Source organism: Grampus griseus (genome assembly GCF_964374135.1).
Source record: "Grampus griseus genome assembly, chromosome: 3".
Taxonomy (NCBI): domain Eukaryota; kingdom Metazoa; phylum Chordata; class Mammalia; order Artiodactyla; family Delphinidae; genus Grampus; species Grampus griseus.
The window spans coordinates 152174582-152200839 of record NC_139019.1 but is presented as its reverse complement, the minus strand read 5'-3'; the positions used below and the strand labels follow the sequence as shown (position 1 = coordinate 152200839).

At 39.4% G+C, this 26258-nt stretch overlaps 1 protein-coding gene across 1 annotated transcript in view; it reads right to left on the bottom strand.

Moving 5' to 3' along the window:
• Positions 1–382: 382 nt before the first annotated feature.
• The window catches only part of FAF2 (Fas associated factor family member 2), a 55893-nt gene continuing 30017 nt past the window's right edge, over positions 383–26258 (bottom strand). The window contains exons 3-11 of the mRNA XM_082652066.1: positions 18505–18639; positions 16770–16846; positions 14280–14418; positions 12575–12660; positions 12383–12474; positions 10545–10722; positions 9403–9574; positions 8627–8770; positions 383–3535 (exon numbers count right to left, since the gene is read on the bottom strand). Coding sequence (XP_082508192.1) covers positions 3353–3535; positions 8627–8770; positions 9403–9574; positions 10545–10722; positions 12383–12474; positions 12575–12660; positions 14280–14418; positions 16770–16846; positions 18505–18639 — 1206 coding nt within the window. The 3' untranslated portion in view covers positions 383–3352. The remainder of the gene's footprint in view (positions 3536–8626; positions 8771–9402; positions 9575–10544; positions 10723–12382; positions 12475–12574; positions 12661–14279; positions 14419–16769; positions 16847–18504; positions 18640–26258) is intronic.

Genomic DNA, 26258 nt, shown 5'->3' with positions numbered 1-26258 from the left:
TATACATTTTAAGTTTTTTTTCCATTTATTTAATCTTTTAATCTACAAGCCTATCCTGAGGCAGATGATGTTAACTTTTCAGTTGGGGAAACTAAAGCTCATGGAAGCTAAAAAACTTGTCTGAGGTCATAAGGCTGACAAATGACAGAGCCCCAACTTGAACCCAGATCTGCCAGCTCCTTCTACTAAAGCACACTGCCTGAGCTGCCATTTTCCACAAGAACACATTGTAGAAGGTCTATTTTAACTCCTTGCTTCTTGGCAATGTTCCCTCTGTTCCCTCTCCTGGTGTTTTCCAACCTTGCCTTCAGACAGAGAAACATCTACCAGATCTCCCCTAGACAGAAAGACCCACAACTTGTTAGGAAATTTTTGTTATAAAACATTTAATGTTAACCTACAATACAATGTAAACTTTTATGAAAAAAATTTAAAGTACACTAGATTTCTTCAGTAAATTATCACGTAACTATTCAGGTGCAGTACAAGTTGGGGCACTGCATCCTTTGTGGATGGATTTCCTGTTGCTGCATCCCTCACAAGTCCTAAAAAAAACCAGTTGTAAAGTGGAGCTCCTTGTTCAAGCACCAGATAATACACTCCTGATTTTGCATTCTGGGGGTTATCACTCCTTCCCACAGTCATTTTCTGTAACTTTTTCCTTGGCCTTGGCACCATTAGCAATTTTCATGACAGCTCAGTTGAAGATTCTAGGTTCTTTTTATTTTTTTCTAAAAGAAATATTCTCCATTGGCCATCTCTTATCCAAACATCATAGTGAAAACAAGCAAGGAGAAAGAAGTATTTGCTGCAGGAAATCCTGCAGAAGTGAAAGAAAAGACTGAGGCTGCAGAAATTCGACTGACTTCAATTAGGTATCTTTGCTTGGTCAGTTCCTATGGAAATTCAGCTGAATCTACAACTTTAGTCTTGGGAGTACAAAACAAAACTGGAAACAAGTGTTTTTGTTTAGTTGATGACTTGCCATTTGGAAACAACAGCTGAAATAATTAGGAGGTGATTTGGAAAGAAGAGCAAATGCTTGCAGATCACCGGCTTCTCAGTATTTTCTCACTTGCAGGTCCCATCAAGTTCCCAGAGGTCTTTGGGAGTAACATACAGATTGTCCGGGCGTTGACAAAATGTGCATCTTCATGGAGGAGAGGAGATGGCACCTAGGCAGCAGGTCTAGGTCAGCATGAAGACAGGAAGCGAGACTGAGTAAAGCAGGGCTGTTTCAACGCTAGGAAGACTTTAATACTCTGGCATCTGACCTTCTTCACTGGACAAGTTATCAAAAGGCAAGAGGCGTAAAGTGCACATCATAGAATAATATGCAGATTGAATTATTAAGAAAATATTTACAACTTCCCAAAGTGGTGTGGAAAAGATACTTGGTACACCCAGCCTGGTGAAGGTCCTTAATACCCTCCTATGTGGGGAAACAGCTCTGCATTCCAGACAGGGAGGGTGGCTCCGAGTTAAGTGGAAAAATTCATCTTTGCATGGTTGTCAGCAGGAAGTAGACTTCACGTAAGGTAGAGTGGAGAACAGTTCATCCTTAGTCACTCCAGATACATTTTATGACAACAGTCGGAAAGCGATTTCCCACTCATCTGGACGTGGGACAGCAGGAAACAAAGTGAAAGAAAAACAGGGAGCCAGGAGCAGAATTAAAGTTTCCTGGAGATGGTACTGCAGACACCTGTGCCAAGGCCACTGGGAAATTCTCAGGCTCCCCAGGTGATACCCATGGGGCTCCTCACCCTGCCCCTTGGTGTTTACCCCAAACACTAAGGGTGGCAGAGAAGAGCAGTCACATCACTGCTACTTAAAAGAATGGTCCTTAGCTTTTAGCTAAGCAAGAGAAAGCCTTTGGAGGCTGCAAGTCTAGCAAGTTATGCTTTATGTTGACATGAACCCCTGGCCTCACAGCATGCTAGGGAACTGCAATAACTTCAGTAACTTCAGTAGGTTGCAGCATTACAAGTTCTGCAAGTCTAGCTACAGAACACTTTGGAATACTTGTCAGCTCACGCTGACATCTGTGAATACATGGCCTGACCCCTATACTCATTACCATAAACTCAACCACAGATGAGACATCAGAGGGAAAAACCCCTACTGCTTCAACACAGCAATAGAGGGAGAGGATAAAACTGCCCCCAGCAGGTGGCTACACCAAAAACTGAAATATGCCTTCCGACACTTTACACAGGCTGAGTTCTGTCTTGGCTCCCTTCAAGGCCTCCGGTTCTTTCAACCCTTAAAACACCACCACCACCACCACATTCCCAGTGAGACAGGCGGGGTATTCTCACATGGTTCTGCTGGTTCCACCACAGACCCTGCTTGTCCTCTGGAAAGGCACCAAGCTTGGCAATTCAGGAAAGCTCAAGGCTGGGCAGGAATAGCATGCACATGTCAGAACACATATCCTTTGTTCAGATCCCATAATGACCACCTGGTCCAGATTCCAAGGAAAAGCTGCAGTTGTACGTATAGGTTAGTCTACACGGAGTTCATGCCATGTATATGGGTGTATCTGTACATACACACAGCCTTTGTAGAGCTACAAACCCAGATTTCCTCCCATTGTACCAAGTGGGATGCATAGGTGGCAAGAAAGGACAGCAAGAGTTGGACCAAAAAGAACCTCTCTGGGAACGTGAGAGGGACAATGGCAGAAATAAGCACAAACCAGCCTGGGACACCTTTATTACACTCTTGTGGGCTAAGGAGCCCAGGGCAAGAACTCATGGGTTTAAGAAATGGCTCTTTATCAAATGATGTTAAGGAAAAAAAAATACATCTATGTCAGCCTCATTCCTTTGGTCATTACAAAGCAACAACAACAAAAAAATTAAAGTTATTCATAAATTGTGGGAAGTTCAAGGAACATCTCTGCTCTGTGCCTTCCCTTCCCTCTCTTCTCCAGAGGTGGAAGAAGCAAGTCCTCAGGAGATGCTGCAGTAGCTGGTTGTTGGAGGTTTTTTCACTTTTATTTTCTATAAAAGCAAGAATGAATGAGATCTAGTGGGAATGTCCCCTTCCCCAGTTGGGACAATGGCTGGGTTGGAGGTGAAGAGTCTCCTTTCACTGGAAGGTGTGGTGCAGAGGCAGTAGGGAAGGGTGGGTTTGCCAGCAGGAACGTTCACTGCTAACCTCGAGTGCACACACAGGTGGTGACTTTTGCAGGCAGCATGGTTTCTGATCCTTCCTGAGGATGCAGCAGTCTTTTAAAAAAAATATTGTATTATAATAATAATAATATGAATTTCTCTCTCTTATTTTTTTGTTTTTTTCCATTTCTTTTAGGGATTGGGGTTGAAAAGGAGAGGAAGAAAAAGTGTCATTCGTCTGTTAGGTCCTGAACAAAGAGAACTTCTGTGTGGCTGAGTCCGGCCTCCTGCAGCGTGGGGGGGTTGGGCCACTCCTCTGAAGGGGTGCAGGGCAGCACCCTCCGGGGAAAATTGGCTTCAATCTGAAACTTTTCAGGGCTTTCTTTCAAGGAGAATAAGAAGTCGTGGATTACCTGCAGAAAAAGAAGGTAATTTTCTATTACCTATAGAAAAAGAAGGGCAGTGAGAAAAAGACAAAGACAGACACACACACAACCATGAAATCAAATATACCCCAGCTCTCCCCAGGGTAACTTGGAGATATGAAGTAATCACATTAGACTGAAATTCCATTTCAAAGTCGATCAATTTCAAAGAGCAAACATGTCGGGCAGCTCTTTTAAGAGATTTATTACACAGCCCAATGCTAGTCCTACTCTGAATTGACCCATCTGTTTCTTTTTTGAAAACCTGTCTGATATAAAGTTAAACATTTTTAACTTACAAATAACCAAGAGTTACAGAAAAGTTGGAAGCACAGGTACAGAATTTTTTCTTTGAACCAGTTGAAAGTGAGCTACCAACTGAATGTCCCATCACCCCAGAATACTTGTGTATATCTTTTTTTTTCGGTAGGCGGGCCTCTCACTGCTGTGGCCTCTCCCGTTGCGGAGTACAGGCTCCGGACGCGCAGGCTCAGCGGCCATGGCTCACGGGCCCAGCCGCTCCGCGGCATGTGGGATCCTCCCGGACGGGGGCACGAACCCGTGTACCCTGCATCGGCAGGCGGACTCTCAACCACCGCACCACCAGGGAAGCCCTCTTGTGTATATCTTACAAACAGGGCAATCACCTTCATAATACAACCCTCAAAATCAGGAAACTTAACTGATACATTACTACTGTAATATAATAATATACATTAAATTTTTATTCAGGCCCCATTCAAGTCTTGGCAGTTGCCTTTTTTTTTTTTTTTTTTTTTTTGGCAGTTGCCTTTTATAGCAAAAGGATCCAGTTTTAAATTGTATGTTGCATTTAGTAGTTGTCACATCTCCTAAGTCTGCTCCTTTTAGCCTGGAACAAATACTCAGGATTTCCTTGACTTTCATGACCTTGACACTCCTAAAGATTACTGGTCAGTTACTTTGTCTCTCAATTGGTTTATCTGATGTTTACTTTTTTTTTTTAATTTATTTATTTTATATTTATTTTTGGCTGTGTTGGGTCTTCGTTTCTGTGTGAGGGCTTTCTCCAGTTGCGGAAAGCGGGGGCCACTCTTCATCGCGGTGCGCAGGCCTCTCACTGTCGCGGCCTCTCCCGTTGCGGGGCACAGGCTCCAGACGCGCAGGCTCAGTAGTTGTGGCTCATGGGCCTAGCCGCTCCACGGCATGTGGGATCTTCCCGGACTGGGACATGAACCCTTGTCCCCTGCATTGGCAGGCGGATTCTTAACCACTGCGACACCAGGGAAGCCCTGATGTTTACGCTTGATTAGATTCCAGTTATGCATCTTTGACAGGAGTATTAAAGAAATGATGCTGTGCTCTACTCAATGCATCCTATTCAGGTGGAGTACAATTTCATTTTGCTCCATTACCTATGATGTCCACTGTGACCACTTGATTAAGATGGTGCCTGCCAGGCCTCTCCACTCTAAGTTAGTCTTTTCTCCTTTGTTATTAACGAGTATTTTGTGGGGGGGTACTCTGAGACTACGGAGACATTTGGCTCTTCAAACTTTCTTCAATTTATTTATTTATATTAATATAGAGCCATGCTTTCCTATTTTATTCAATAGGTTCTAATGTTCAAACTGTTTCAGATGGAGTCCGAGGAGCCCAATCAAGCTGGCCTCCACGTCTTTCTGACATGTCTCCATCATTTTTTGAATAATTCCTTGCTTTGTGGTACAAGGTGTTCCAGGCTAATCTTGTATTTTCCCTGTCCCAGTCCTGGAATCAGCCATTTCTCCAAGGAACCGTGATTCTTCTTAATGGACAATGCTATTTAAAAACCACGATCTAGGGAATTCCCTGGAGGTCCAGTGTTTAGGATTCCACGCTTCCACTGCAGGGAGCATGGGTTCGATCCCTGGTCGGGGAACTAAGACCTTGCATGCTGTGTGGTGCGGCCAAAAACGAAAAAACAGAAAATAAATAAATAACAACAACGACCTAGGTGCTAGGTATGTTCATTGCTATTGGGGTGCTGATGTTCCCAAGCACTCTCTGTGGAGAAAGCCAGACAATGTGTACATACATATATGCATCTATATCTCTATTTCCCCCTGTATACTGAGAGCCATGAGTTGATTCCCCTCTCCTCATGTATACCCTCCTTACCTGGTTCTGGATTTAACACCCACCCCATCTCCAGGCCACTTGGGCTCTGACTTCTCTGCACTGGGTGCTCTCACATATGCACACTTCCTTCACTTGATCGAGATCTGACACCTTCCATGTAGACCTCTCTTCTGTGAGAAAGCCCTCTTCACCCTGGTCTGGCTCTGGCAAGGTACAGGTAAATTCTTATTTTCCCCTGTCTCTTAACGCCACACATTAAGAACAGGCACCCTGGATCTGATCTATGGTCCTCTTTATCTCAAATTCTGTTTTTAACAAGACTCTAAGGGATGTGCAGTGAAGGGCACTGCTAACCTCTTTCAGGTCCATCCCAAAGATCAGGAGCACCCCATTCAAGTTACCCTTACTTTTTTGAGGGTATCTATTTCTATTTCCTTTTTGTTCCACCTCTCATAAGTTTATTTCCCTCTGCCTGAAGAGGCTATTGCTACAAATCCATTTAAGGAGTAAATTCATTTTCCTTTCACCTAATCCATTCATGATTTTACAAAATTCTCCTATTTTGGTCCATCAACCTTAATCACTTTCAGCTCCTTTCTCTGTCTTTGCAATTTCCATTAACATTCATTCTCCTTTTCTTTTCTTGAGATGCATCAGTTAGACTTGCACCAAGTATTCTTGGTATGAACCCAACAGGGTTTTACAAAAGGGCAAAATATCTTGCTTCCTTTTCAGTCACTGCTTGACAATACTCAACACTGATACAACACTGACATTTTCTGTTTATCATTGGCAATGCACCAATACCATCAGGAAACAGATGAAATCACCTCTACAGGTCCCTTTTGGTTCATAATGGATAGAAAAATGATTTCTGGGCTGAGTATAATTTGGTTTCTCTCTTACATGCATTCATTCAGGAGAAAGTCAGCTGCCACTTTTCTGCTCACTCTTGAAGGCTAGAGATTTTTCTACAGTTTACCCTTTTTTATCCTAGCTTTTAACACCTGTCAAGAGCTGAGCATCATACACAAACTGAGCATTTTGCTGAACATTCACTCATTGAGAGTATTTATAAATGGTAGAGCTCACAGAAGATCACACAAACTCCGCAGGAGCACTAAAAAACTGTAACTCACTATTCAGTTACATGTTATTAACTCTATAAATGTTAAATGAAAGGCCAGCACTGCCAATACACCTCTCCTCTTACACTTCTTTCTTTCCCATCTGATCCTTGTCCCCATTTACGAATTATTTCTCTCCATCTGAAGTTTTTTTCTTCTTTAAAAAATAACTTGTAGTGTAAACATATTTAAAAAGCCTACAAGGATTAAATATTTAATAAATGGGTTGGTTCCCCTTTGGCTAAAAGTCTATTCTATTCCACAATTCTAACAGATTTTCCTCCAAAACTCTCAAGAGAGGAAATTTTGGTTAGGCTTTTCATATACAAAATGATAATTAGAGTTTGGGGAGTAAAAGCTCCGTAAGCGCTTGGGCATACTACAGAGAAACTGTCAGTGAACATGGCTGCAAGCTAATACCCACACAGAAAACAGTAGTTAGGAAACACATCAAGGAAGGGGAATGAACATTTAGAAACCATCTACTACATGCTAGGTCCTGTGTGAGGCTCATTCATGTTATTCCCAACTAAAACATCCAAAGTTAGAGATGTGAGCACCTTCTCCCATATAAATCAATGTATAAATGAGAGATAAACAAATAAAACGAGGAAGCTATTGCTTCTCTCTCACTAGGATGCCTCACAACGTTTTACTCTGAATTAGCTCTTTGAATCGTCTTACATTCCTTACTGGCCAGTAAGCTCCATGAATTCCAGAACCACGCTTTACTCACCTGCATAACCCCTAGGGTGCCTAGCACAGTGCCTGACATACCTTCAGTTTAATGTTATCAGAGGACAGGTTATATTTCCATTTTACATGCAGGATATATCTGAGGCCCTATAAGAGACTCTGTAACTTGTCCAATGTTTTCCAGTTAAACAGGAGAAGTAATGAATGTGCTACCCAGCCTCACCTGACTACAGAGCATCCACATTTCTATTATGCAGTTTATTCTTGATTATTTCAAATGATCAGGGAAATGGCAGCATCTATTATAGTTGTAAACTTGGAAAGGCAACTTACCAACGCTCAATATAAACAGGAACTTCCTTCTGATAATAAACACCAAAAACAATAGCGTTTGAATGCTTACTATGAGCCAGGCACAATGTTGAGCACTTTACATATGAACTTAATCCTAACAATCCTATTAGAGAGTGACTATTATACCCATTTTAAAGATAAAGAAACTGAGGCTTACAGATTAAGTAAACTGACCAAGGAAACACACCTATTAACACTGGAACAATGAGAATTTGATCTTCATTCTGTGAGACTCTGAGAGTCTCTGCTTGTAACTACATCCCTATGGAATGACAAACACTATTTACCTATGGACACCAGATACCCAAGGTAGCCCTACTAAGTGGGGCTTCTAATGGGCTGAGTAGAAAGAAAGGGTGACAACTGCATGCAAGCTGTGCATGCACTTATATTCAGTTGTGTAATTCCAGTCCTTCCAGGGCAGCGGGGATAGAGCTTTTTCTACACAGCAAGGGGTTCTGGTGGGATTCTAAAGCCAATGCGAGTCGAGCAGCTTGGAAGAGCCTCCCACCTCCAACATACAAGTCTTTTGTGGGACTTCTTGGTAAGCTATCTTTTCTTCTTAGCAGAGCTCAAACATGATAAAATGAAACCTTAATAACTGCTTTGAGTTGGCAGCTAGACCTGAAGGAACCTACAATAATTCAGTGCACTCTTCTCTCTGCCCCACCTCCTTCCTCCCCTGTTCATCAGAGCAGCAGATACAGCAATAACACTCTTGAGAGTCTTTAAAAGTTTCCATATCTACAGCCCACACAGCCCAGACTTTACATACACTTCACACAACTTAGGCAGTCCTTACTGTTAGAGACTGTGAAAAGTGGAATCGTCTTTCTACTCGAGAATCATTGGGTAATTTGAAAATGATTTTGACACTTTCAGGGTCATCAGGGGAAGGCTCCGGGGGCAGGCACTCCAACTTCCTTTCCTTCTCCTCTTGTAAATTCTGTAGAGACACAAAGCAAAGGTGAGGCTATGGCTCCAATCAGGGAACAAGGAAACAAGAAACACAATCACAACATGTAGGTTTACTAGGCAGTCAGATGAAAAATTAATGACCGGTATCAGAAGAAAACTTCTTGGCAAGGGTCAGAAACACCCTAATTCAAATTATATTTATTTGATTACACACTATTGCATCACATGTATTATTTATTGACTATGTTAAGGTATGTAACTGTTAGAAAAAAGGGAATGACTAAAAGACCCTGGCTATAATCAAGCGGCAATATGCAATGAAACAAGATGATGAATAAAATGTCAGATGAGCTAAACACTGGTACTAAGAATGAATGCTTAAAATCTACTGCTGTGAATTAGCATATTGAACTGCTTATTATCTATTTATACTTACTTTTCATGGAACAGAGCTTTTCTGCCTAACTTTTACTTACTCTTGTATTTGTTTTAATAAACTTTTTAAACAATTAAAAAATACTTTTTGTGAAAATGTAGTAAATATTAAAATGGCATGGAGAATTTAAATCACTCACAATCCTATCATCTAGTTTTTTCTCTCACACTTGAGAAAACACCAGTTTGAGAGTCACCAGAAGTAAATAAAGACAGGCTCCTTACCCGCCGCCGTCTCTCCTCTGCCAACTTCTGCTGCTGCACCTCTTCCTCCTTCCGCCGCTTCCGCTCCCGCTCCTCCCGCTTCTTTCTCTCTTTCTCCTGGTCAGCCCGGAGAGAGGCCAGGTAGGCCTCATCCTGTTGTTGTCTCAGCACCTGGGTCTGGTTTCGTTCTTCCCTGTGGACAGATCAAAAGCATAGAGGGAAAAAATAAATCTCACAAAGCTCTGTGTTTTCTTATATTGAAATTTTTTAGGGGGTTAAAAAGGTTGACGATCTTGGCAGATGACAGTTAATACTACCATAAGGGATTCAGATTCTCATGCAGAATCTGAATGAGCCATCTCTTTTCTTACTTTAATTTGGCAGAAAAAGAAATGGCAAGCTTTTCCCTCTCTTTTTAACTTTCCATGTAAAACTATCCTTTCCCCCCAATCCTAACAGAAGTAACACAATATTATTGCCATAAAATGATCAGTGGGATCATATTTTATAGGTAAATACCTTTCTGGGTTACAACATTTTTGTGTATGTTGCTTTCATAAAACCAAAAAACCACATACACACATTTTAGAAGATGTGAAAAATAAAGAAACATCTTATTCAGAGTTCTACTAATTAAAGAGAAAACACTGTAACATTTTGGGATATTTCTTTTTCTCTCCAAAAAATTGTGTATGTACGTAGGAGTGTGTGTGTCTGTGTCTATAAAATTAAAAGAAAATACCCCAGAATGTTAAAAGTGGTGGTAGGATTATGAGTGATTTAAAATTTCTTCTGTGCTTTTCTATGTTTCCTGAATTTTCTACATTAATTAATGTACACTACTTATGTGATGGGGGAGGAGTTATAACCAAGTTATAAGCATTCCTCATTTTTTACATATAAGTTCTTTATATCATGCTCAGCTATTTTAAATGACACAATTTACATTCCTGAGCATAGAGTCCTGTCTTTATTTTGAATCACATCTCCAAGAAAAGATGATCTGATGGAGTTATTTAGGTAAAAATATATAAATATTTTAACACTAAATGGACAAGGCTTTTAAAGTTGCCTAACAGAGAAGACGTCAGGATTTGTGGAGCCCCAGGTAAGGCACCCAAGTCTACAGCTCGTCTCAGTCCCAGAGAGGAACTCCCCTGTACCTCTCTAGGCGTTCTGACACCAGGTAAGTCTGGTTTGCATCCATGATAAATGTCAGCTGGTTAATGAGGTCATCAGGCTGAATGAGGCCTTCTAGCCGTCCTACCACAGTCATTCTCCGATCCTTCAACATAATCATGGCCAGGAATGGATAGGTGTTTTCTCTTAAAGCCTGTGAGACTGACAGAAAGAAGACCCAAAAGATCAAGGGCAGGACTTAGGGATAAAACAGATTAATTCTTAGACTTTACACAACAAGCAAGAGAGAACTGCTTTGGTCTCAGTTGGGAAAGAAGGGAGGTGTCATTTATTCCCTGCCTACCTTTTTCCCTCCTAGTTTCTCAATCTTTTTGCTGTTGTTGTTATATACTTGTGTCCCTATTCCCAGGTAATTTGATTAGAGTAGGACAGGCTTTTCTGGTGGGGTGTGGTTGTCATGATGATGCTAGGGCAGGCTGCAGAGTTCAAGAACAATGTCTATTTGATGGAGGGAAAAGGCTCTACAAAGACTCTGGCTACTGCTCAGCATAATTTCCCCCTGTGTCGAAGGGGACAAGGCTGCAAGTCTCAAGTTTATGTTACTGGTGAGGATCTCCACCATCATCTTCCTTGTCTTTTGTTCCTCTCATCCAATCCCTTCCTTATCCCCTTTTCCTATGTCCCACCTGCCCCCACCCACTAAAAAAGGGCTAGCTTTTCTGTTCTGAAGGAGTTTAGAAAGTTGGTCTTCCAAATAACCAAGATTTTACAATTACAGAGCTTTACCTGTTTTACCTTATGATTTGAAAGAAGAGATTTTAAGCTTCTGTTAAAAATATTCTTAGTCTCCTTCTATCTATCACTCCTCACACCCAAAGCCGTAAGAGAATGGCAAAACATATACTGCAGGAACTTATCAGATGTTTAAAAACCAACTAGGAATAACAATTCGGATTCCAGGATGTAGACTAAACATCTGCTGCATCTTTGGTTCTCAGGATTTAGCACAGCACCTGGTATGCTAGTATATATTCAAAAGTTGCTGAATAGAAGTAGCTGCAAAGTAACTACATTTTCCTTCGCTAGATGCCTTTATATCTTATACTGACTTCTAAAGATATTTACCTCCAGTTAAGAGTTAGTTATAGTCAGCAAAGATCTGAGCTTTCTGAATCCCTATCAGCACTCAGGGTACTCAAACTCATTGTGCAAGAAGCTCTGTTCAAATTGCTGATGACAAGAATAAACTCTTCAGTAAAAAGCTCATTAAGATTAAAGGCAAGCTGCTGGCCAGGACTGGGTTTTTTTTTTTTTTTTTTTTTTTTTGCAGTACGCGGGCCTCTCACTGTTGTGGCCTCTCCCGTTACGGAACACAGGCTCCGGACGCGCAAGCTCAGCGGCCATGGTTCACGGGCCCAGCCGCTCTGCGGCATGTGGGATCTTCCCGGACTGGGGCACGAACCTGTGTCCCCTGCATCGGCAGGCGGACTCTCAACCACTGCGCCACCAGGGAAGCCCCAGGACTGGGTATTTTTAAAAATAAAACAGGCTCTGGCAATGGTTAACTGTAATGAATGGGCTAGAGCCTGCTCCAAAACTTGCTAACTGTATGAAACTTGCTAACTGTATAACTTTTTGAGCTTGCTCCAAAACTTGCTAACTGTATGATCCTGGGCCAGTGGCTTAAACTCTCTGAGCTTGTTTCCTAAACCATAAAGTGGAGGTAATACAACCCCCATCTCTCAGGACTGCTGAGAGGATCGGTCAGCCACAGAATACTCATGCAATAAATGGCATGTCCTTCCAGATTATTCCAAAGATATCTCAACAATCTCAGTGAGGCAAAAGAAACACGACTTACCCCTGTATCCCTCAGGTTTGTTTGTGGAGCATGCCCAGAAGAGCATCCTAGTGTTTATTAGTGAAATAACTTCAGGAGCACAGAGTGTGGTGCTGTGGAGAGGGATGAAGAGGACATGAGAAGAACTTGCTTACTACAAATTATCAGTAGATAAGATCAGAAAAGAGGGGAAAAAAAAATCAATCCACTTACCGACAGAACTCATCAGAGTCCTGGTGATCATCTCCATGAAGATAAACCAAAAGAAAGCGAAGCTCCCGTTTGGCATCATTAAGTGCCTGTGAGAAACAAAAGATCACAAATTATGATGATGACTGTGCCTCAAACTTTTAGTTAGGCTAAGGGTCCTAATGGATACAGCTACGTATTTAGGAGCAAAAGAAGAAATGAGGGAAAAAGGTGAGCAAGAAAACCAGAAAATTCCTGGGTTCCTACCTTCATAACCCTGGCATTTCTCTCCCTACAAAAAGTCCATGCTAACAAGCTTCAATGAAAAAGTTTTTAGTGTTGTTAGGATTTAAATTCTATCAGGCACATAAGAGTACGCAGGCTGACAAAAAAAGGCCCCCTCCCCACCCAATCACAGAAAAGTCATCTGTTCCCACAATCTAAAGGAAGATGTAAACAGGAAAATCTGACCTGAAAAGGGAGATGAGAGTTTTGCCACTTTACAGCTACAACATAAAAAATACTGCGAAGATGAGCCTGATCCAAGGCCACATACCAAGCAGGGATGAGGGACTGAGGGACCCAAGGGCATTTTAAAGAGCATGGGGTTTAAAAGATCTTCAAAGACAAGGCTAGTGTCCCAGATTTCTGTGTATGCTTTTGCATTTGCAGAATCCCAAGTACATTACAATTTAATTAAGATTTCCTGAATGACCATTGGTGGTCTACCTTCAGGATTACAGCAAAGAGGGTGTATGAGAGGTGCCCATCTCATTCATGTCTGTATCTCTAGCACTGAGCACAATGCATGGCATATAGTACGTGCTTAATGCTCATTGAGTGGGGTGGGAGCAGCCAGTGGGAAAAAGCAGATGTGGGAGAATCACAGAAGGAAGCAAGAGTAAGCATTTTTCTCTTTCTCCAGATAGATCCAGGAATCCTGGAGGCTGCAGAACCACCCTCAGGCATAAGGTGTTACTTCTACATTTTTCTCTGGTAAACTAGAGATATGCCCAACACCCATAGAACTCCTAATTTTTGCTCCCTGAGAGGTAACAACAGTCGAATGTCTGCGTGGCTTGGGTTGAATGAGATGTGTTGCTTTGAGTCTATGGTCTATCCCCTTATTCAATTCTGCGAGGGATACAAGACTTAGGTTTTGCCTATAAGGAGGAGCTTGCAGTCTGATACAGGAGATAAGACATTAACACAAACAACTATAAAATAAGGAAGAATGTGAAATTGCTATAACGTTTAAAAAAAAAGAAAACCACTATGAAAGTACAAAAGGAAAGACTACTATTTTAGATTGCAAGTAGGCAGGGTAGGGCGCAACAATTAGGAAAGGGTACAAGAGGGGAGTGACATGAGCTGGTGAAGGATGGGCAAGATTCCAATTAGCAAAAATGTGAGGAAGGCATTCTAGATAGAGGAAACAGTAAATCAAAAGCAAAGGCACAGAGGTGGGAAAGTACAGAGTATGTTAAGGGAATGGTCAGCTGGAACCTAGGGTATAGGGAAACAAGTTATGCAGGAAAGACCTCAAAAGGAGGTTGGGATTAGATCAAGGAGGGCCCAGCTAAAGGGCTTGGTCTCTTTTTGTGTAAGCAATAAAAAGCTATTTAAAGTTTCTGAATCAAAGAATGACATGATCAGTGCTAAGCTATGCTTTCCTTTGAGGATAGAATCATATCAATAAATTGGCATCTATATGGTTTGTGGCACTGACCTGGCTGTACGTTCCCTGGTAGAAGACAGGGTGTGCCCTCCCATATTTCTCTTCAAAAGAGTGCATAAATGAAACAATGTCCCCAACGGGGTCAGTGACCCGGCTGCGAGGGTCAGGCCGTATAAAACGAAGAGCAAACCTGGGGAGGAAGGAATAAATATCACATGAATCGGCTTACTGTAGTGCATATGGAGTGGGCCAGTTTGTAAAGATTCCTATAGCAGAGCCATGGGCATGGCAGCAAAGGGAGGTGAACGGTCTGTGAGTGGACCATCAAACCTGAGAGTACAGGCTAGCTCAAAAGCCACAAAGCAGCAAGTGTTACACCACTGTCTGCTTAAGAAGAATGCAAATTACTAGAATTATAAATTCCAACACTGGCCTAAACAAATCTTGAGTGCTTTTTGCAGAAAAATTTAGGGCTATAAGAATTGGGAAAGGAAGACGCAATATCCAAAAAGATCACAGGTCAGGCTGTGTCCCCAGACTCTCCATAACGGCACTGTCTAAAACAGCAGCCACGAGCCACATGTGGCTATCTAAATTACCAAGAAAATTAATTTAATTAAATACAATTTTAAAAATTCACCTCCTCACTCACACCAGCCACATTTCAAGTGCTCAACAGCCACATGTGGCTAGTGGCTTCCACACTAGACACTGCAGATATAGAACATTTCCATCATCACAGAAAGTTCTATTAGTGCTATTCTAGAACAGAGCTGTATCTCTTTCTGGTCCTTCTACTTGCCTCTCCCTTTCCTTTCTGTTCTCCTGGGATTTTGAATTATGAGTCCACATTCCCAAACTATTCAAATTATGGACAAGAACTTCAAATCCAAACTTGCAGTCATGACTGACTTGCTCTTCAACGGGGCAAGTAAATTCTGCTCAGTGATTTATGGTTGATAGCATCCATGGAGGAAGTTATAAAATGGATCTAGACAACACTGGCAGAGTTGGAGACCTGGCAGTTACTGTAAGGTTAAAGACGGTACCACACATCTGTTTCTAAAGAGCCCATCTTATCACATTTGTATAGTACCAGTTATTTATCCTCTGGGTTTCCATAAAAGGCAAAGGAGCAGGGGCTTGATAAGTCAATGTGCTATGTAACATTAAATAAGTTACTTGGATGATACAGTTGGATTAAAATTAGTAACACATGCCATGCATATTTTTTCCCAAAGAAAGCAAACAATATTCATATACTTAAAGAAATATCAGCATAGAAAAGCTGACTAAACTATGATACCTTCCTTACCAAATATCGAGCCAATTCCTTATCCCCTTAACAAATTCCCCATATAAACATGATTTCACTTGGAATTTCTCCTGAGTAATCAAATCAAACTCATTGACACAAACATTCCAGAGCAAATTAAAAACAAAAGTAAGAAGCTGTGTATGTGAGGGAGTGATTAGAAATCCTTAAGAAGATTAATGTTTTGATAACTTTCTCTGAAGTCAAGTATTTTAGGATTATCTTATTACTCTTTAAGTTTTCAAATTTTGATGAATGGATAAAGGTTTTAATTTTTTTATTTCTCATTACAATATATTCCAATGGCCAACACAATTTAGGACAATCAGCTTTTTAAAAAAAATAGAGATATCAACTAAGACTTCATTATGCTTTTAAAGGTTTTTACATGCCCATTCTTAGGTATTGTCTGATCCTCTGCAGCTGCTGGGTCCTTACCTTCAGGCTCTGCTCCCTAGAGCAAGGCAAAGATTAGCCCATATTTAGAGGAAGGTATAGAATGCCCTGTATGCAAGGTTCCATCTGTTGGCATGGATGCCCATAAAACATTTTAGTTCTCCATGAAGTCTAGGTGTGGGTTCATCTACTACTGAGTTCCAGACCAGACACCCCAAGTCTGATGTGCCAGAAACTTGGGCCCCTTGACATTTTCCAGCCTTTCTGTAGCTTCCTGTGCTGAGCTCTCCAAATGGTACATGAAGGAATTAAGAAGAAAGGTGAAAGTGTGAAGCAAGGGGGAACACATATGGAAGGGTTCCAGTGCCAGCAACCTATGGGTTGCCAGGACAAAGGAAAATGTACAGAAGGTGTGTCTAGAATGGTGAAATTGTTATAGGAGGAATCTAGAAGAAAGTAGGTCATCTCAGAGCCAAAGAATTTGTTGGAATTATGAGTTGTAAAATGATTTAGGGTAAAAGTTACAAGGAGTGTGAAGCTAGTAAAGATAACAGAGGTTGGAAAGGAAAGGGTGTGAAGATTAACTAGGGAATGTAGGGGGACAAACATGTGGGATAGGGAGGCAGACTTATTTGTGAAAATGATAACATCTGTTGTTATGTCTGAAAAACCGAAAATATTTTCATGCTATATGAATACTTCAGGAAAAGTATTCAATCTGATGACAAACTGGCAGCCAAAATTGATAGAGCATAAACCTTATTCTGGTCTATGTTTCAGCTCCAACGTCTACCTTGTTACTACTAACACATACATACAAAGGTACATACCTAAATATATCAAGTATTGTATAATAGGTAAACCGGAATGGAAGCATTATCAAGTAATAACCCCATCCAAGCAGCCCCTGAAATTCCAAAAACAAAGTTAGATATCATTCTCTCAATCCCTAATACCTTAATTGCTAGTTAAGATTTACATTCTTTTTTGTCCTTTTCTTGTAATTTCTCCCTCTGCAAAACAAGGTTCCCTTTTCCTGGCCCACCTCATCCTTCTTAAAAACCAACTACCTTTGACCTCACTTCATCTAATACTATTATATTTTTCTTTTATACAATAATTTTTGTATTAAATTTGCTTGAACACTTATTCTGCAGCTACTTACATACATTAGCTGTCAAATTCAGTTGCAAGTTTTCCTCTCTAAATCATATTCATTCTTTCCTTTTTAGACTTAATATATTAAAATGTGGTATATAGAAATAACAAGAAAGATAACCACTACTGCTACCTTGAACATTTGTATATAAATGACAAATAATTATATTAACCACAATTATAAATCTCCAAACAGCTGCTAATCTTGGTAATACTCTTAATTATTATTTTAACAGTGTTGATTACTGCTGCTCTTATTATTAATTAGCAAATATATAGGGCTCTATAGCTTACAAAACATTTCTTACACGGTATATTGTGTTAATCTGAGACCCTCTGTGTCCATAGCCAGGGAGCTCTAGAGCTCTGGAGCCCCATTAGTGGACATTAGGGTCCCAAACACATTCAAGCCCAAAACAACTGGAGAAACATTGGACACATACAGAACTATTCCTTTTTTTTTTAATTTAAAAAAGAAAAAAGTTTTCTTTTTCTTTTTTTTTTTTTTTGGCCACACCACACGGCTTGCAGGATCTTAGTTCCTTGACCAGGGATTGAACCTGGGCCCTCAGCACTGAAAGTGGAGTCCTAACCACTGGACCGCCAGGGAATTCCCTAGAACTACTCCTTGAATCATATAATTGCTCTAGGAATCTGTGCTGTTCTACTTCAGAATACCCCAAAACATCTACTTAGAAACTATTTTTAAAACATTATCAAGTACTCCACAAAAAGGAGTGATGGAGTAAATTCTAAATCCAATTATAAGAGGTGAGTGTAACTCCAAGAATAAGAAACTCCAAAAAGTTCTCTGGAGTGTTCACTATCAGTATACACACCTGACTTCCCTAATTTGACTGAATAATTTGAAGAGGGAAGAATGCCTCTTTATTCATCTCTAGATCCCCAACAGCAAAATATCAAGGACCTTGGAACACTCTTAAGTGCTTGCTGAATTTAACTGAACCACCTCCTCGCTGCTAGCCCTTCAAGACTAATTTCTCCCACAGAGATTACAAGTACTTCCCTAGAAGTAGCTTAAAATTAAGTAAAATGAAGCAACAAAGAATTCAGTAAACACTCTAACTTAAGAGTGGAAGATCTATTAAACACATAGCAAACATTTTTAGACATGTAAATACATGTAGATGAAGTGCTATAAACAAGGCACAGAAAACTCTTCAAATAACTGGCATGGAAACTGGAAAAAAAAAGGATACTTTCATTGGTTCATTAAGGAATAAAGGAAAAATGATAAACCCAATAAACCTACCAAGGAGCTAGGTCAAGCTAACAGCTTTATATTCTGAATATTCCTTTTGTTCCTATCATACAGAGATCAACATAAGCAAGTGAAAGAACTTTTAAAATAAAAAAGGGAGAAATTCCAGCTATGAAATAACTTGCCCTTGGTTGTGGTCTTGAAACAACATAGCTGTAGATCCTGTGGTCGGCTGTATTAACTTGCAAGGGTCGGGATGGTGGTGGGTTGAAAACACTTGGTACACCCTCTTGCTCGTTCAATCTGTCCTGTACAGCAGCCTGAGAAGAAAAGAATAGCAAGAACTTCAGTGATGCTCAAATCAACCTAGAAGAGATGAGACAACCATTGCTGGTGTTTCGAAATAGGTCACCAGGGAGTATATAATCATGAACCTTTCTTTAACTTGCTATGGTGGGAGGCAATGTGTGGTGATGGCTCCAGAATTCATACACAGTAGAGGAGTACTAGGAACTTGTCTGGAAGCTCACTGCTTTTATTAAGATGGTATGTGTTATTTAGGGTGGCTGGGATACAAGGTGCTTCACTGTACAAGCGTAAGGAAAACCATCCACAGAGAACACAGCAAAGCAGACTGTGTCCCCAGAGCTGTGCAATGGAGCAATCCTGATGGTTGGTGTTTGATGGAAGGCTTGGCTTTGGAGCAGAGAAACTTAGGTCTGAATCCTAGCTCCAGCACTCAGAAGAATTGCTTGGATTCTGTGCCTCAGTTTTTCATGTGCAAAATGAAGAAACAATACTTCTCAGGGTTAATTTGAAAAATTAATGAGGTGACCATACACAAAGATTCTAATATAATTCCTGGCAGACAGACGATCTTCAGTAAAAAGTCTCATTCCTTTCCTAACTCTGCCCCTGAAAATGGATATTTGTCCCACTGTAGTAAAAAAATTTGGCCTTACACAAGAGGAGGTCTGATCTCTGCCTTCGACTTCTGGAGATAATCTATGTCACACCTGATAAGAGTATCTTTGCTATGGGAACCTAGGGTAGGGCTGACCACCCTAGAAAGACCAACCATTTAATTTAGGCTGGGGATTTTGGGTAATGCAGTATCAGTCAACCTAGAGACTGAGTTCAATTACATAGGCAACCAATCAAATCAATCATGCCTATGCAATGAAGCCCCAGTGAAAACTCTGGACACTGAAGCTGAGGTGAGCTTCCCTGGTTGGTAATACTTCATGCATATTGTCACACACTTGTGCCAGGAGTGTAACATGTCCTGATTCCATGAGAGAAGTAAGGAATCTTTGTGTTTGGAACTCAAGACTCTGCACTAAGTGTCTCTTTCATTAGCTGATTTTAATCTGTATCCTTTCCCTGTAATACACTGTAACCATGAGTTATAATACCTTTCGGTGAGCTCTTCTAGTGAATTATCAAACCTGAAGGTGGTTTTAGGAACACCTTGAACTTGCAGTTGCTGTCAGAAGTGAGGGTAGGGACTTCCCTGCTGGCATAGTAGTTAAGATTCCGCCTGCCAGTGCAGGGGACACAGGTTCAAGCCCTGGTCCGGGAAGATCCCACATGCCACGGAGTAACTAAGCCCGTGCGCCACAACTACTGAGCCTGCACTCTAGAGCCCGCGAGCCACAACTACTGAGCCCATGTGCCACAACTACTGAAGTCCGTGCACCTAGAGCCCATGCTCCGCAACTAGAGAAGCCACCGCAATGAGAAGCCTGCGCACCACAACAAAAGAGTAGCCCCCTCTCAACACAACTAGAGAAAGCCCACGGGCAGCAACGAAGACCCAACGCAGCCATAAATGAATGAATAAATAAAATTAATTAATTAATTAAAAAAAAAGTGAGGGTGGTCTTTTGGAGGACTTGTGTGCCCTCCAACCTTGACAGTTGGCTTTAAACTTTGCCATATGGCTAACTTCATGTAGTCCTGTAGGTTTCATGTTTTCAAATATTAAGACACAATTCAATGGGGAAAGAATAGTCTTTCAACAAATGAGGCTGAGACAACTGGATATTCACATGCAAAATAATGAAGCTGACCCCCTAAATCACACTATATACAAAAACTAACTCAAAATACATCAAAGATTTAAATATAAGAGCTGAAATTATAAAACTCCAAAGAAAACACAGGTGAAAATCTTGTGACCTTGGATTAGGCAATGGTTTCTTAGATAAGACACTAAAAGCACAAGCAATAAGAGAAAAAAATAGATAACTGGACTTCATCACAACTGAAAACTTTTGTGCATCAAAGGACACTAACATAGAGTCAAAAGACAACCCCACAGAATGGGAGAAAATATTTACAAATCATATATCTGATAAGGGTCATCTAGTATCTACAGTATATATAAAGAACTTTTACAACTCATCATTGAAAAGACAAACAATCCAATTTAAAAATGGGCAAAGGATTTGAATAGACATCTCTCCAAAGGAGATAAACAAATGACCAAGAAGTATATAAAAAGATGTACTACATTATTAGCTATCAGAAAAATGCATATCAAAATCACAAGATACTACTTCATAACCACTAGAATGACTGTAATATAATAAAAGACAGATGTTACAAGTTGTAGGTGAGGATGTGGAAAAATTGGAACCATCATATACCATTGCTGGGAGTGTAAAATAGTGTAGCCTCTTTGGAAGCAGTCTGGCAGTTCTTCAAAAGGTTAAACATAGTTATCATATGATTCAGCAATTCCACTCCTAGATATATACCCAAGAGAAATGAAAACATATGTCCACACAAAAACTTGTACACTAATATCCACTGCAACATTAATGACAAGAACTGAAAGGGGAAACAATCCAAATGTTTATCAACTGATGAATGGATAAAGATATTGTGGTAGATTCATACAAGGAATATTATTTGATAATAAAAAATAAAGTATTGATACACGTTGTGACATGGATAAATCTTGAAAACGTTATGCTAAGTGAAATAAGCCAGACACGAAAAGACAAATATTGTCTGATTCCACTTATATGCGTATCTAGAATAGTCAAATTTTATAGTGACAGAAAGAGTTGCGGTTACCAGAGGCTGGGTGGAGACAGTAATGGGAAGTAATTGTTTAATGCGTATAGAGTTTCAGTTTGGGACGATGAAAAAGTTCTAAAGATGGATAGTGGTGGGACTTCCCTGGTGGCGCAGTGGTTAAGAATCTGCCTGCCAATGCAGGGGACATTCAATCCCTGGTCCGGGAAGATCCCACATGCCACGGAGCAACTAAATCCCTGTGCCACAGCTACTGAGCCCGCGCACCACAACTACTGAAGTCCGCATGCCTAGAGCCTGTGCTCCACAACGAGAAGCCACCACAATGAGAAGCACGCACACCACAACGAAGGGTAGCCCCTGCTCACCACAACTAGAGAAAGCCCACGCGCAGCAACAAAGACCCAATGTAGCCAAAAATAAATTAAAGAAAAAAAGATGGATAGTGGTAACTGTTGAACAACAATGTAAATGTAATTAAATTAATGCCACTAAATTGTAATGCCACTTAAAAATGGTTAAAATGGCAAACTACATACCTGGGTGAAGCCAGATTTTCTTCACATACTTCAACTAAAACTACGTATCACAAAAGATTACAAGCAGGAGTGAATATGAAAATCCAGCTGTTTTCTATTAACCCAGACAAAAAAGTCTGCAAACATTAATGTTAACATGTAATGACTTTATTTATTTATTATTATTTAAAAAAAATTTTTGGCATTTGGTCTTCGTTGCTGCACGAGACTTTCACTAGTTGCGGCGAGCGGGGGCTACTCTTCATTGCAGTATGCGGGCTTCTCATTGTGGTGGCTTCTCTTGTTGCAGAGCACGGGCTCTAGAGCACGGGCTCAGCAGTTGTGGAGCACAGGCTTAGTTGCTCCGCGGCATGTGGGATCATCCAGACCAGAGATCAAACCGATGTCCCCTGCACTGCCAGGTGGATTCTTAACCACTGCGCCACCAGCGAAATCCCGAGTTTATTATTTTTAAAGTGAATTAATAAACAGAACAATTTCAGTTTTAATTTGTCATATGGTAATAGATATCAATAGATACAGTCCATATAAATAGAAGCTCTTTGGAGAAAAATATACATATTTTTAGACAGGCACAAAAATATCTGGGAAAAAAGCAAAAGAAATTGTTAATATTGCTATGTTGGGTGTGCAGGACTGAGAAACAGTGGTAGGCAAATGATCTGAGCAGGATTTTTTTCATATTTAATCTTAGGCTTTGTTTGAACTTCATGTTGCTGCAAATGGCATTATTTCATTCTTTTTTATGGCTGAGTAGTATCCCATTGTATATATACACGACATCTTCTTTATCCATTTATCTGTCAATGGACATTTAGGTTGTTTCTTGGCTATTGTGAATAGTGCTGCTTATGAACACAGGGGTGCATGCATCTTTCTGAATTATAGTTTTATCTGGATATGGACCCAGGAATGGGATTGCTAGATCGCACAGTAATTCTATTTTTAGTTTTCTGAGGAACCTCCACATTGTTTTCCACAGTGACTGCACATTGTTTTCCACAGTGACTGCACCAACTTACATTCCCACCAACAGTGTAGGAGGTTCCCTTTTCTCCACACCCTCTCCAGCATTTGTTTTTTGTAGATTTTTTAATGATAGCCATTCTGACCGGTGTAAGATAGTACCTCATTGCAGTTTTGATTTGCATTTCTCTAATAATTAGTGATGTTGAGCATCTTTTCATGTGCCTATTGGCCACCATCTGTATGTCTTCAAATGACAGTTATCTTTATGTATTATTTTTATGAGTTACTAAAAGTGAAAAAATGTAAATATAGCATAATCCCATTTGTGTAATAAGAAAATTATATTTAAACCTATATAGCCATATAAACTAACAAAAATAGTCTGAAAGGATATACACTAAAATTTAACACTAGCTATCCATGAAATGATGGGATTAAGGGTGAGCATTTTCTTCTTAACACTGGAATTCTTTTCCTGTGTGGGTGCATGGGTATTTTTGCAACAAGTTTTTAATATTTCTATATGTCATTTCATGTTAAAGCATGGCTGACATTATACCAGATTAGTTGTAAAACAATAAATAAATAAAGCAGGGGCAGCAATAGTAATAAACCAAATTAGAATTTAAAGTAAAAAGCATCATCTGATATTAACAAAGGATATGTTATTACAAGAAAGTTCTAATGGCCACGGGTCTTCATGCATCAAATAAAATAGTCAAACTATATAAAAGTTAGAACATCTCCCCCACCAAATAAACACAGAATTTATTAATGCATTTTATTTGCACCATGTACTGTCTTCCCACAGCATATAGAAAAGCATTCTCTTTGATATATTTGTTATTAACATTGGGAAAGTTAATATTATCAGCACACTAAGCAGAGGTGTATATGTAAGAAAGTCTGGAAGGACATATAATATACTAAAACATCAAAAGTAGTTATCTCAAGTATGGTTATTAAGAACTTTAATTTTCAACTTTATAAACTCTTAAATTGTTTGTAGACATGTATTGGTTTTGTAATCAGGAAAAAACAAAGATATTACCAATGAAAAATAAAGAAATCTATAAAACCACATTCAAGTTCATCACGTCAAGTAGTCTTATTAAGTAACCAGAAAAAAAAGAAACAGCAGATTTTAATTGTACATTTAATAAGCTTGATTGAATACAGACACCAAACCTTCATCCCACAAAAAACACATTCCTTGACAACCACTGTTGTCGATAGTGGTTACTTCTAGGAAAGAAGGGAAAGAAAGGGAGGGGGTGCAGACAGGATGACATGCAAGCAACTGACAATGGGGGCTTCAATTTTATCTATATTTGTTTAAGAGAAATTTGAAACAAGTATTGCAAAATGCCTGCTTTCAGGAGCTGGATAGTAGGTACATGGTGGCTCCTTTTATCTCTATATTTTTCTCTAAATTTTAAGAATTTAATTTTTTAAAAATATATATTTTATAATGTTATTAAATGACAAGGACCTTAATATATAAATATTAAATTATATAAATAAAATGAAAGATTAATATGAAAAGGATAAACAAAAAAAAACAAGCTACTAGGAATTCCAAATATGTTTCTAAATAACTCTTGGGCCAAAGAAGAAAATGAAAAACTTTTAAAATACAGTTTCAGAAGAAAATTCACAGCCTTAAATGCAAGAAAGAGTACAAATAAAGCTGCAAAAATCATAATGCTAAAAAAAAGGAACGTAAACCTACAAAAGTATGAAAAAATACATTAAAGAGAGATTTTGCTTAATAAACAGAAAAAAGGAACTGATAAATATAAGAGCTTTTTATAAACAAAACAAATAAAATAAACTAGTCTCCAGCAAGTCTTGTTTTTAAAAAGAAAATAAGCATAATAAAAACAATGAGAAGAGAGGATAATAGAACAGACACAGAAGAGAGTAAATGATATGCTGCTTTGTATAGCCTATGCTAAATAACCTGGAAATCTCTAAGAAAAAAGCATCTTCTAAGAAAGCTTATCAACAAATAGATTATGAATAATGGGGAAACCATGAAGAAGTCAATAAAGAACAGGCAGAAATAAGTTTTCAAGTGCTTTCTTTAAAATCTATGCTATCTAGGCTTCTCAACTCATTTTATCAAGTCAGTCATTTTATAAAGCCAGCATATGCTTGAAATCAAAGCCTAACAAGGAGACAACACCAGAGTATCATACAGAGCAACATCATTCCCTCTGCCTAAAACGCATTCCCCTTAAATGTGCACATTCGTTATTCCTTTTCATCATTCAGGTGTCAGCTCAAATATAACCTCCCCAGAAAGGCCTTACTTGACCACCCTATTAAAATAACTTTCCTGATCCTCTTTGTTCTATTTTCTATACTCATCTTATTCATAGCATTTACTGCAAAGTTAAATTACCTAGAATTAAGCTCCATGAGAGTAGGGACTTCGTCTTATTTGCTGGCATAGTACCAGAGCCTAGAATTTAATTGCTCAAAAATAGTGCTGAATAACTAAATATCACTTAGGAGTATATTTTCAGAAATCCAGCACCCTATTCAAATAATATACCATAATTAAACAGTAATTTCAACAGATATCAAAAGGGTGCTTGATTAAATTCAGCATCCACTCTTGATATATATTAATATACCAAGAATGGAAGAAGAGTCAATAAATATTTGAGAGCCTAAGACATACTAGGATCAAATTTATATGCTGGGAATACAGCAGTTAACAAAACCAAAAGAACTCTGCTCTCATGGAGCTTATTACATTCTAGTAGTTCTATCTCAAAATAATAACGTAACCAGAAACATACCTGATAATAAAACATCACAGGCATTATAGTGAGGACAAGATGTCTGCTATTACCATTATTAATTGAGACTGCTCTGAAGTTCTAGCCAATTCAATATCAAAAAAACCGAAAGATCCATATACTGAAAAAAAAAATCATGCAGTTGCAGATGACACAACTATCTAGAAAATCCAAAAGAATAAATTATAAAATATGTAAGAAAAAGGTTCACATGATGGTATCTGGTTACAAATCAAATATTTAAAAACCAGTATTTTTCTCGAAGAGTAATTAAGAAAAAATAAAGAGAGAGGGACACTATACTGAGAGATTTGGTCACAATCTTTTCTATGATTTTATAAACTTTGATCATAAAACTCACCTTTCTCACAAATTTATTTTTAAAGACTAAAGAGCTGTAAATTTGAAAAAACATCTATTGAGAGAAGATTCCTGCTGTGAAAAAAAATACGTGTCACCTGCCATCCACTGACAATTCCACCCAGAAGCAGGCGTCCAGACAGCCCTGCGTGGTGACTGCAGGCTCCTTTGTGATAGCAAGACAGTAGAGAAAGGAAAAGCCTTAACAGGGCGGTG